This window comes from Stenella coeruleoalba (assembly GCF_951394435.1).
Source record: "Stenella coeruleoalba genome assembly, chromosome: 1".
Classification (NCBI taxonomy): domain Eukaryota; kingdom Metazoa; phylum Chordata; class Mammalia; order Artiodactyla; family Delphinidae; genus Stenella; species Stenella coeruleoalba.
Window position 1 is genome coordinate 153,082,472 of NC_137169.1, and position 13,589 is coordinate 153,096,060.

At 40.7% G+C, this 13,589-nt stretch overlaps 1 protein-coding gene and 1 pseudogene across 2 annotated transcripts; both read right to left on the minus strand.

Annotated features, from left to right (window-relative positions):
• Positions 1-204: 204 nt before the first annotated feature.
• LOC307187715 (signal recognition particle 14 kDa protein-like) lies at positions 205-599 on the minus strand (annotated as a pseudogene). Its single transcript has one exon. The product of its transcript is annotated as a signal recognition particle 14 kDa protein-like (transcript).
• A 679-nt stretch (positions 600-1,278) lies between these two features.
• On the minus strand, positions 1,279-12,785 carry MAP1LC3C (microtubule associated protein 1 light chain 3 gamma; the record flags this gene model as incomplete). The annotated part of the gene is made up of 5 exons (XM_079932787.1): positions 1,279-1,498; positions 2,269-2,375; positions 11,698-11,753; positions 11,860-11,935; positions 12,753-12,785. The coding sequence occupies 5 exons, from the start codon at positions 12,783-12,785 to the stop codon at positions 1,279-1,281; spliced, it is 492 nt and encodes a 163-aa protein (XP_079788913.1).
• Between the last annotated feature and the right edge of the window lie 804 nt (positions 12,786-13,589).

A 13,589-nucleotide genomic window follows, 5' to 3' on the forward strand; every position in this document is an offset into this window, starting at 1 on the left:
TGATACAGTGCTCTTCACAGACGGCTACAGAGACTGTAAACTATTATCCAGAAACATACAACCATACAACACAGACCACTTAGCCAGACCTAAATTAAACTGGCTTCTTGTTACTACCCTGTAAACACTACAGCCCTTCCTCCATCCAAAAATGACCCTAATCTCACATGAAAACAGTTACTGTAGGGGAATCAGAAACCCAGCTTTGTGGCCAAAAGTAAAAACCAAAGGAAAAATAGCAATTCAGTGGTTAGCTGGTGAAAGCGGGAAACCTGGTGCCCTTCACTGCGCTGCTTTGCTCTTCTTACTCTGGCTCTTTTTCAGCCCATCCATGTTAGCTCTCAATAGGTTTGAACAAGCCATCTGAAACGTATTCACTTCTTTGGAGCTCACCACAGTGCTGATCTTTTTCCCATCAGTAGCTCTTAACAGACACTTGTTTTCTGAGGGCTCAAAGCCCTCCACAGAACCCTTCCTTGGAATGGGTTTAGTTCGACCATCATACTTCTTCAGGTGATGCACACGCTGCCCGACAACCGGCGCTTCTGGTAGAGCCTGGTCAGCTCCGTCAGGAACTGCTCTCTCTCCAGAAGCACCATCCTGGCGCTGCTGGCTCCACTCTGTCAGCATAAGCCCCAAGCCCCATAATAAGGATTTAAACACAATTCATTATTTAAAAAATTCTATTGCAAGGAAAACTAATCATTTAAATTATTTGAAACTGAGCAGTAACAATTTTGGCATAAATCTGTGTGGCATAGACAGACTAAAAGAATATAAGGGGAAATAACCGAGTCAAGTGAATGCTGTGGAAATAACAATAATCTCTTTAATGACACAGATAAGACCACTTCCCCTCTGTGCACATCCCCCCACCATCCCCACCATGAGGCAGTTCACACTGGTTGCATTAAGCTCCACGGAGACTATCCACACATCTCAGGTTCTCCATGCCCGACCATACACGTGACTCCTGCCCACAACAGGGAGATCAAATCCCTCAAGGGACCCTAGCCTGGCTTCCCCCAGAGGAGACGCTTAAAATACCTCCCCAGCTCATTGCACAAGTTAACCACTTAGAAAAGACTTACTGTTTACAAAATTCTCAAGAGCCACCAAAGAGCACGAGCACAAAAAGCAAACAGGGCAGGCATTGCCTCACTGTCACGGTTGGTGCTGATCACTGCAGGGCGTCCTTGCCCCCTGGACCATCACTGCACACACAGAAAGAGGTCCGTGTCTCCTGCATTGGTGAATGCATTGGTTAGAGGATACGTATTATAGAGGATAGCAGGGCCTGCCCCCAAGGTTGCTCCCATCCTTGGGGGCTGCTGACCCCAAGCAGCCAAATATCTGGGAGGCATAGGTCATGTACACGAAGCCATCCTCATCCTTGTAGTCCCTGTAGATCTCTGCCATGGTCACATTCATACTTCCGAAGTTCTTGTTGTTCATCAGCAAGTAAAAGGATTCAGTGGCCCCAAGGACCATGCGGCTCCTGGGTTGCGGAAGAGGGTGTGTGTGGGGGGGGGGGGGCAGGAAGGGAAAAAGTTAACCTGGAAGGGAATGACCCCTGATCCATAGCCTTTCTTACTTCTGTCTGGCTAGTGTCTGGCCGTATTGAACCAAGATGCCTCCACCTCCCCACTCTAGCCCAGTCATCCTCAAACTTTAGACTGTTTTGATAGCAGAGCAAGCTGAATCTGTTGGTAATGGCTAGTGCTGTCTAACCACCCTCAGACCATACATTAGAGGCACAGCCAGTACACCCCCAGTTTCAGCTAGGAGGGGCTAAATTTATGTTGTGAGTGGGAGAGGAAATAGTTTCAGAACGTGGTTAACCAACACTGGATAATCCAAAGCCCTGCCACAAAGGGGAAAATATTTAGAGGTAAAATGCTGTCACTGGGCTTTTAAAATCTTGAAAACAGAGGGCTTTGGACCATTTTCCAAAGATTCCTTTGAAAAATTCTTAGAGAAATTTGAAGACAGAAATTAAAACACAGTACCACTAAAATGTTGAAGCAAAAGAAAATATAGCTGGTACATCAAAATTGGGAGCTCTCACTTATTTTAGTGTTGTAGCAAGGTAATGGACATCTTTTTAAAATTGGTTGATCATGAGATCATCCTTTTTAAAGGCAGAGTTGAAGAGAAAAGGTGAAGCACAAATCCTTCTCCTTGTCTCTCTGCCATATCCCATCTCTCATTGTTCCAAAAAGCCCAGGGCCACACAGCACATACCCCCATGAGCACTTCGTTACCTACCGGATGACACTGAGGAACTGGGTCATGGTCAGCTCCTGTGTGACCAGGAACTTGGTCTTGTCCAGTGAGGGCAAGAGCTTCTCCCTGGGATAGCGCTCCACTGTCACCTGTCAAGAGTTTCGACCTTCATCTCTTCTGAAGAAACTGCCAAAGAATACACCTCAGTTCTCTATGTCTTAGGAACTTGGAATAGAGAGAAGGAAGTCATTGGCTGGGTTCTTTTTTTGTGAAATTTTGAATTCTATTTAATTTATTTTTTTATACAGCAGGTTCTTATTAGTTATCTATTTTATATATATTAGTGTATACATGTCAATCCCAATCTCCCAATTCATCACACCACCATCAACCCCCGCCGCCGCCACTTTCCCCCATTGGTGTCCATACGTTTGTTTTCTACATCTGTGTTTCTATTTCTGCCCTGCAAACCAATTCATCTGTACCATTTTTCTGGTTCCATATATATGCGTTAATATACGATATTTGCTTTTCTCTTTCTGACTTACTTCACTCTGTATGACAGTCTCTAGATACATCCAAGTCTCTATAAATGACCCAATTTCATTCCTTTTTATGGTTGTGTAATATTCCATTGTGTATATGTAACACATCTTTTTCTTTAAAACATCTTTCTTGAAGTATAATTGCTTTACAATGGTGTGTTAGTTTCTGCTTTATAACAAAGTGAATCAGCTATACATATACATATATCCCCATATCTCCTCCCTCTTGCATCTCCCTCCCACCCTCCCTGTCCCACCCTTCTAGGTGGTCACAAAGCACTGAGCTTATCTCCCTGTCCTATGTGGTTGCTTCTGACCAGCTATCTATTATACATTTGGTAGCATATATAAGTCCATGCCACTCTCTCACTTCGTCCCAGCTTACCCTTCCCACTCCCCATGTCCTCAAGTCCAATTTCTACATCTGAGTCTTTATTCCTTTCTTGCCCCTAGGTTCTTCAGAAACTTTTTTTTTTAGATTCCATATATATGTGTCAGCATACGGTATTTGTATACTCTTTCTGACTTACTTCACTCTGTATGACAGACTCTAGGTCCATCCACCTCACTACAAATAACTCAGTTTCATTTCTTTTTATGGCTGAGTAATATTCCATTGTATATATATATATATATATAGGTGCCACATCTTCTTTACCCAATCATCTGTCAATGGACACTTAGGTTGCTTCCATGTCTTGGCTATTGTAAACAGAGCTGCAATGAACATTGTGGTACATGACTCTTTTTGAATTATGGTTTTCTCAGGGTATATGCCCAGTAGTGGGATTGCTGGATCGTATGGTAGTTCTATTTTTAGTTTTTTAAGGAACCTCCATACTGTTCTCCATAGTGGCTGTATCAATTTACATTCCCACCAACAGTGCAAGACGGTTCCCTTTTCTCCACACCCTCTCCAGCATTTATTGTCTGTAGATTTTCTGATGATGGCCATTCTGACTGCTGTGAAGTGATACCTCATTGTAGTTTTGATTTGCATTTCTCTAATGATTAGTGATGTTGAGCATCCATTCATGTGTTTATAATAATATAAGATATAAGAATATTCTTATATCTGCTTCTGTGTTTGATCTGTTATGAAATGTTGCTTTGGTTGAGTTATATGAAGAAAATCTGGCCCCACATGTATTTGTAATTGGAAAATGCATTTTAGCATAATAGCATTTTTATTTAATTGTAATTTTTCTTCTTTTATTTTACACCAAAATTCAACAAGTGGTAGTTTCTTAAAAGTTAGTTGTAATGTAGAATATGAAACCATATAAATTGACTTTTTATACTCTGTGTAACATTACAGTCCATTGGTCCATATTGTACTTTGTATGCATCTTTTACTCATGCATGATTTTATAACATTGGCATTGATTATTTGGAAATTGTGGGTTTATTGAGTTGTGCTTATCTTGTGATTTTGTCTGTATAGCTTTGCTTTTACCATTTGTTCTAGGGTTCTTCTGTCCGCTTTTTTTGTTTTAGTACAGTGTTTAGCGCTTGATATCATTGGTGGATTTGTTTGTTGGTGTGGTTGCTCTCTTCTTTCATTCTGTTTAAAAATTTTTTTATATTTCTTATTTTAATAAATTCATTTTATGTTATTTTAGTTTTTTTTTTCCTTCTTTCTTTTTTTGTCCCTTTTCTTCTGAGTTGGGTGGCTGACAGGGTCTTCGTGCTCCAGCCTGGTGTCAGGCCTGTGCCTCTGAGGTGGGAGAGCCAAGTTCAGGACATTGCTCCAGCAGAGACCTCCCGACTCCATGTAATATCAAATGGCGAAAGCTCACCCAGAGACTGCCATCTCAACGCTAAGCCCCAGCTCCACTCAATGACCAGCAAGTTACAATGCTGGAAACCTTATGCCAAACAACTAGCAAGACATGAATACAACCCCACCCATTAGCAGAGAAGCTGCCTAAAATCATCCTAAGTTCACAGACACCCCAAAACACACTGGTGGATGTGGCCCTGCCCACCAGGAAGACAGGACCCAGACCCACCTACCAGAACAGTCACCACTCCCCTCCACCAGGAAGCCTACACAATCCACTGAATCAACCTTAGCCACTAGGGGCACACACCAAAAACAATGGGAACTACGAACCTGCAGCCTGCAAAAAGGAGACACCAAACACAGTAAGTTAAGCAAAATGAGAAGACAGAAAAACACACAGGAGATGAAGGAGCAAGGTAAAAACGCACCAGACCAAACAAAAGAAGAGGAAATAGGCACTCTACCTGAAAAAGAATTCAGAGTAATGATAGTAAACATGATTCAAAATCTTGGAAATAGAATGGAGAAAATACAAAAAACGTTTAACAAGGACATAGAAGAACTAAAGAGCAAACATAAAATGATGAACAACACAATAAATGAAATTAAAAATTCTCTAGAAGGAATCAATAGCAGAATAATGGAGGCAGAAGAATGGATAAGTGACCTGGAAGATAAAATATTGGAAATAACTACCGTAGAGTAGAATAAAGAAAAAAGAATGAAAAGAATTGAGGACAGTCTCAGAGACCTCTGAAACAACAGTAAATGCACCAACTTTCGAATTATAAGGGTCCCAGAAGAAGAGAAAAAGAAAGGGACTGATAAGATATTTGAAGAAATTATAGTTGAAAACTTCCCTAATATGGGAAAGGAAAGAGTCAATCAAGTCCAGGAAGTGCAGAGAGTCCCATACATGATAAATCCAAGAAGAAACACACCAAGACACATATTAATCAAACTATGAAAAACTAAATACAATGAAAAACTATTAAAACCAGCAAGTGAAAAATAGGAAATAATGTACTAGGGAATCCCCATAAGGTTAACAACTGATTTTTCAGCAAAACTCTGCAAGCCAGAAGGGAGTGGCAGGACATATTTAAAGTGATGAAAGGGAAAAACCTACAACCAAGATTACTCTACCTAGCAAGTATCTCATTCAGATTTGATGGAGAAATTAACACATTTACAAACAAGCAAAAGCTAAGAGAATTCTGCACCACCAAACCAGCTTTACAACAAATGCTAAGGGAACTTCTCTAGGCGGGAAGCACAAGAGAAGGAAAAGACCCACAATAACAAACCCAAAACAATTAAGGAAATGGTAATAGGAAAATACATATCAAAAATTACCTTGGGCTTCCCTGGTGGCGCAGTGGTTGAGAGTCTGTCTGCTGATGCAGGGGACACGGGTTCGTGCCCTGGTCCAGGAAGATCCCACATGCCACAGAGCGGCTGGGCCTGTGAACCATGGCCGTTGAGCCTGCGCGTCCGGAGCCTGTGCTCTGCAACGGGAGAGGCCACAGCAGTGACAGGCCCACGTACTGCAAAAAAAAAAAAAAAAAAAAAAAAAAATTACCTTAAAGGTAAATGGATTAAATGCTCCAACCAAAAGACATAGACTGGCTAAATGGATACAAAAACAAGACCCATATATATGTTGTCTACAAAAGACCCAGTTTAGACCTAGGGACACATACAGACTGAAAGTGAGGGGATGGAAGAAGATATTCCATGCAAATGGAAATCAAAAGAAAGCTGGAGTAGCAATTCTCATATCAGACAAAATAGACTTTAAAATAAAGACTATTAAAATAGACAAAGAAGGATGCTACAAAATGTTCAACAGATCAATCCAAGAAGAAGATATAACAATTGTAAATATTAATGCACCCAACATAGGAGCACCTCAATACATAAGGCAAATGCTAACAGCCATAAAAGGGGAAATCGACAGTAACCCAATCATAGTAGGGGATTTAACACCCCACTTTCACCAATGGACAGATCATCCAAAATAAAAATAAATAAAGAAACACAAGCTTTAAATGACACATTAAACAAGATGGACTTAATTGATACCTACAGGACATTCCATCCAAAAACAAGAGGATACACTTTCTTCTCCAGTGATCATAGAACATTCTCCAGAATAGATCATATCTTCTTGATCACAAATCAACCTTTGGTAAATTTAAGAAAATTGAAACCATATCAAGTATCTTTTCCAACCAGAGTGCTATGAGACTAGATATCAATAACAGGAAAAAATCTATAAAAAATACGAATACATGGAGGTTAAAGAATACACTACTGAATAACCAAAAGACCATTGAGGAAATCAAAGAGGAAATCAAAAAATACCTAGAAACAAATGACAATGAAAACACAATGACCCAATACCCATAGGATGAAGCAAAAGCAGTTCTAAGAGGGAATTTTATACCAATAAAATCCTACCTCAAGAAACAAGAAACACCTCAAATAAACAACCTTACCTTACACCTAAAGCAATTAGAGAAAGAAGAACAAAAAACCCACAAAGTTAGCAGAAGGAAAGATATCATAAAGATCAGATCAGAAATAAATGAAAAATAAATGAAGGAAACAATAGCTAAAATCAATAACACTAAAAGCTGCTTCTTTGAGAAGATAAACAAAATTGATAAACCATTAGCCAGACTCATCAAGAATAAAAGGGAGAAGACTCAAATCAATAGAATTAGAAAGGAAAAAGGAGAAATAACAACTGACACTGCAGAAACCCAAAGATCGTGAGAGATTACTACCAGCAACTATATGCCAATGGACAACCTGGAAGAAATGGACAAATTCTTAGAAAAGCACAACCTTCTGAGACTGAACCAGGAAGAAATAGAAAATATAAACAGACCAATCTGTAGCACTAAAATTGAGACTATGATTAAAAATATTCCAACAAACAAAAGCCCATGACCAGATGACCTCACAGGTGAATTCGATCAAACATAAAGAAGTGCTAACACCTATCCTTCTCAAACTCTTCCAAAATATAGCAGAGGGAGGACCATTCCCAAACTCATTCTACAAGGCCACCATTACCCTGATACCAAAACCAGACAAAGATGACACAAAGAAAGAAAACTACAGGGTAATATCACTGATGAACATAGATGCAAAAATACTCAACAAAATACTAGCAAACAGAATCAAACAGCACACTGAAAGGATCATACATCATGATCAACTGGGGTGTATCCCAGGAATGTAAGGATTCTTCAATATATACAAATCAATCAATGTGATACACCATATTAACAAATTGAAGGATAAAAACCATGTGATCATTTCAATGCATGCAGAAAAAGCATTTGACAAAATTCAACACACATTTATGATAAAAACCCTCCAGAATGCCGGCATAGAGGGAATTTACCTCAACTTAATAAAGGCCATATATGACAAACCCACAGCCAACATCATTCTCAATGGTGAAAAACTGAAAGCATTTCCTCTAAGATCAGGGTCAAGACAACGTTGTCCATTCTCACCATTATTATTCAACATAGTTTTGGAAGTTTTAGACATAGCAATCAGAGAATAAAAAGAAATAAAAGGAATCCAAATCGGAAAAGAAGAAGTAAAGCTGTCACTGTTTGCAGATGACATGAGAACCCTAAAGAGATGCTACCAGAAAACTACTAGAGCTAATCAATGAACTTGGTAAAGTAGTAGGATACAAAATTAATTCACCGAAATCTCTTTCATTCTTATACACTAATGATGAAAAATGTGAAAGAGAAATTAAGGAAACACTCCCATTTACCACCGCAACAAAAAGAATAAAACACCTAGGAATAAACCTACCTAAGGAGAAAAAAGACTTGTATGCAGAAAACTATAAGACACTCACGAAAGAAATTAAAGATGATACAGACAGATGGAGAGATATACCATGTTCTTGGATTGGATGAATCAACATTGTGAAAATGACTATACTACCCAAAACCATCTATAGATTCAATGCAATTCCTATCAAACTACAAATGGCATACTTCAGAGAACTCAAACAAAATCTTTCACAATTTGTAGGGAAACACCAAAGATCCTGAATAGCCAAAGCAATCTTGAGAAAGAAAAGCAGAGCTCTAGGACCATGCTCCTGGACTTCAGACTATACTACAAAGCTACAGTAATCAAGGCAGTATGGTACTGACACAAAAACAGAAATATAGATCAATGGAACAAGATAGAAGCCTAGAGATAAACCCGTGCACATATGGTCACCTTACTTTTGATAAAGGAGGCAAGGATATACAATGGAGAAAAGACAGGCTCTGCAGTAAGTGGTGCTCAGAAAATTGGATAGCTACATGTAAAAGAATGAAATTAGAACACTCCCTAACACCATACACAAAAATAAACTCAAAGTGGATTAGAGACCTGAATGTAAGGCCAGATACTATAAAACTCTTAGAGGAAAACAAAGGCAGACTACTCTATGACATAAATCATAGCAAGATCCTTTTTGACCCACCTCCTAGAAAAATGGAAATAAAACCAAAAATAAACAAGTGGGACCTAATGAAACTTAAAATCTTTTGCACAGCAAAGGAAAACATAAACAAGATGAAAAGACAACCCTCAGAATTGGAGAAAATATTTGCAAATGAAGCCACTGAGAAAGGATTAATCTCCAAAATTTACAAGCAGCTCATGCAGCTCAATATCAAAAAAACAAATAACACAATCCAAAAATGGGCAGAAGACCTAAATAGACATTTCTCCAAAAAAGATATACAGATTGCCAAAAAGCACATGAAAGGATGCTCAACATCACTAGTCAATAGAGAAATGCAAATCAAAATTATAATGAGGTATCATCGCACACCAGTTAGAATGGCATCATCAGAAAATCTACAAACAACAAATGCTGGAGAGGGTGTGGAAAAAAGGGAAGCCTCTTACACTGTTGGTGGGAATGTAAATTGATACAGCCACAATGGATAACAGTATGGAGGTTCCTTAAAAAACTAAAAATAGAACTACCATCCGACCCAGCAATCCCACTACTGGGCATTTGCCCCGAGAAAACCATAATTTTAAAGAGTCATGTACCACAATGTTCATTGCAGCTCTATTTACAATAGCCAGGACATGGAAGCAACCTAAGTGTCCATTGACAGATGAATGGATAAATATGTGGAATATTACATATTATACAATGGAATATTACTCAGCCATAAAAAGAAACGAAATGAGTTATTTGTAGTGAGGTAGATGGACCTAGAGTCTGTCATACAGAGTGAAGTAAGCCAGAAAGAGAAAAACAAATTACGTATGGTAACACATATATATGGAATCTAAAAACTAAATAAATAAGTTTCTGAAGATCCTAGGGACAGGACCAGAATAAAGATGCAGACATAGAGAATGGACTTGAGGATATAGGGAGGGGGGTGGGTAAACTGAGAGAAAGTGAGAGAGTGGCATGGACATATATACCCTACCAAATGTAAAATTGATAGCTAGTGGGAAGTAGCCACATAGCACAGGGAGATCAGCTTGGTGCTTTTTGAGCACCTAGAGGGGTGGGAGGAAGGGAGATGCAAAAGGGAAGGGATACGGGGATATATGTATATGTATAGCTGATTCACTTTGTCATACAGCAGAAGCTAACACACCATTGTAAAGCAATTATACTCCAACAAAGGTATTTAAAAACCAAAAAACAAATCCACCAATGATAAGAAGAGCTAAAAACTATACTAAAAAAACCCAAAAAACAGACAGACAGCATCCTAGGACAAATGGTAAAAGCAAAGCTATACACACAAAACCACACAAAGAAGCATACACATACTCACAAAAAGAGAAAAGGAAAAAATATATATCGTTGCTCCCAGAGTCCACCATCTCAATTTTGGGATGATTCGTTGTCTATTCAGGTATTCCAGTGATGCTGGGTACATCAAGTTGATTGTAGAGATTTAATCTGCTGCTCCTGAGGCTGCTGGGAGAGATTTCCCTTTCTCTTCTTTGTTCGCACAGCTGCTGGGGTTCAGCTTTGGATTTGGCCCTGCCTGTGGGTGTAGGTCACCTGAGGGCATCTGTTCTTTGTTCAGACAGGACGGGATTAAAGTAGCTGCTGATTAGGGGGCTCTGGCTCAGTCAGGTGGGGGTGTGGGAGGGGTACGGATGCGGGGCGAGCCTGGCAGCAGAGGCCTGCATGACGTTGCAATAGCCTGAGGCAAGCCATTTGTTCTCCCAGGGAAGTTGTCCCTGGATCACGGGACCCTGGCAGTGGCGGGCTGAACAGGCTCCCGGGAGGGGAGGTGTGGAAAATGACCTGTGCTCATACACAGGCTTCTTGGTGGCTGCAGCAGCAGCCTTAGCGTTTCATGCCCGTCTCTGGGGTCTCCGCTGATAGCCGCAGCTCACGCCTGTCTCTGAAGCTCGTTTAGGCAATGCTCTGAATCCCCTCTCCCCGCGCACCCCGAAACAATGGTCTCTTGCTTCTTAGGCAGTTCCAGACTTTTCCCTGGACTCCCTCCCGGCTAGCTGTGGCGCACTAGCGCCCTTCAGGCTGTGTTCACGCCGCCAACCCCAGTCCTCTCCCTGGGATCTGACTTCTGAAGCCTGAGCCTCAGCTGCAGTCCCTGACCACCCCGGCGGGTGAGCAGACAAGCCTCTTGGGCTGGTGAGTGCTGGTCGGCACCGATCCTCTGTGCGGGAATATCTCTGCTTTGCCCTCTGCACCCCTGTTGCTGCGCTCTCCTCCATGGCTCCAAAGCTTCCCCCCCATCTCCTCCAGTGAAGGGGCTTCCTAGTGTGTGGAAACCTTTCCTCCTTCACAGCTCCCTCCCACTGGTGCAGGTCCCGTCCCTATTCTTTTGTCTCTGTTTTTTCTTTTTTCTTTTGCCCTACCCAGGTACATGGGGAGTTTCTTGCCTTTTGGGAAGTCTGAGGTCTTCTGTCATTGTTCAGTAGGTGTTCTGTAGGAGTTGTTCCACATGTGGATGCATTTCTGATGTATTTGTGGGGAGGAAAGTGATCTCCATGTCTTACTCTTCTGCCAACTTGAAGGTCTCTCCCTGGGTTTTGCTTTCTCAAAGAACAGGATATCACAGGCGTCCCCTGAGGAGTTCAATGTCTTACCGGGATCTTGCCAGGGAACTTCACCAGGATTCCAGCAACTTCCTCCCTTCTGGTTGCTGTGAACATTTAAGATTAAATGAACACGTCAGCATGGAACAGAAGCCTGTATCTTCTTGTCTCCCTGTCTCAAGGGCCAAAACCCAGCTATTCTGAGAACTTTACCTGAGCTCTTTCTTTGCTTGAAAGGTCTGAGGCTTGGGCTTTTCTGTGGAGTCTGCATTTCGTTCAACAGCTGTGTCTGTGTGTGATTTAAAAAAAAAAAAATCTCACAACCAGGACCTAACTCATTCTTCCAGCTGCTTCCAAACTGCCTGTAGGATCCCAAAGGAGGCTTTTATGTAGGGCTGTGTACATCAGCCTTCTCCATCCCTCCCTTTTCCAGATTCCCCCTCCCTGGGCAGGAGCAGGTCAGTTCTGAGAATGGGAATGGAACAGCCACCTTCTTCTGGTTAAAGAAAGTCACTTTGCTCACTGCCATTTAAAAATTTGTCTTTGCTAAAGAAATTAAGATTTACAATGTAGTGCATTGGTCGTCACTATAAATGGTCCTGTGAGCTAAGGAGTTATGGATAGAAACTGTCTTGTGTCAGGACATTTTAATACTATAGTAATGAAGTAAGTTGAAGATCAATTCACCTTACCCTGAAATATGCTGCTATTTTTCACAGTAAGAAATAGGTATTCCAGAACGGTTGAGTAATTTGTCCAGATAAAAAGATATAAAGCCAGAGTTAAAATCCAGGTGTGTATCAAAGTAATATTATACTCTGAAGCTTACCAACATATTTTGTCATATTTTTTACATGGTCTAGGTAAATGTGTGTAGGTCTAGGAATGTGTGTAGAACACTTATCATACTCAGGATCTTGCATTTAAAAGATGATGAAACTGAGATCCATGGAAATTGACTCACTGGCCTAGGGTCAAATGGACAGAGACAGACCCAGTTCTCCTTGTTCTCAGACCAGGGTGTTCCACACAATCGTGCTTCTTTTCTGCATTAATTATGGTTTTAGTGATTCAGCTTCCCCATTTGATGCTGACTACCTCCTTACCTCACATCCAGGAGCACAGTGGTCCCTCTGCATTATTCAGAGCCATCTATGTTCTGAGAATAAATAGGACCATTTGGATCTTCTCCACTGTCTCTGAAGGTACCATGATCTTCACGGGTCATCCCTGGTTCCATTCCATGCAGGACAGTGGACATTAAAAATTCTTCAGCCTAATGATGATGACATAGAGAAAAGTGACCAAACATTCTCCAGGTTTGTTGAGGGACAGAAAGAAAAGTAGGTTATTCTGCTCTTTACATAACTACTTTAAAACTTCTCTCTTTTTTTTAAATTTTGCTTTTCCCTGCCTAGGAAACTAGTACAGTAGTTGCTGGACTCACTCTGAGTCCTTTAGTCCAGAGGGAGGAGAGGGAACTTGGCTTCAGTAGTTAGAAGGGTGTCTTAGAAGGCCTCCAGAACCTAGAGCCACTCCTCCACGGACAGCATCCTTCCCTGACCCTACACAGGCCCAGTGGAGTAAGTTGGGGCAATGACTTGAGGTGCTAGAATCCAGTTATGGTCTGACAGTCTTCCACAAAGACATGATTGCCTTGGGACCATTTTCTGTTCCCTTGCTTGAACTCCCCCTTCCTCCCCATCTCCCCCAATATCATCTAACCAATCCCTTAATCTCTGGGCTTTCAAAATGTCTTTTCCGTTGCTCAAGAAGAAAGACTCCTACATATTTCATATTAACTTTATAATATTTTCCTTTCATAGCTACTTATATTTTATTTGAGAAAAGTAATCATCATTACGATTAAATGGTTCTATAGTTAGGATAGGCTATGCAGTAAGAAATATACTCCTAAATTTAATAGCTAAACATAAAAAGGT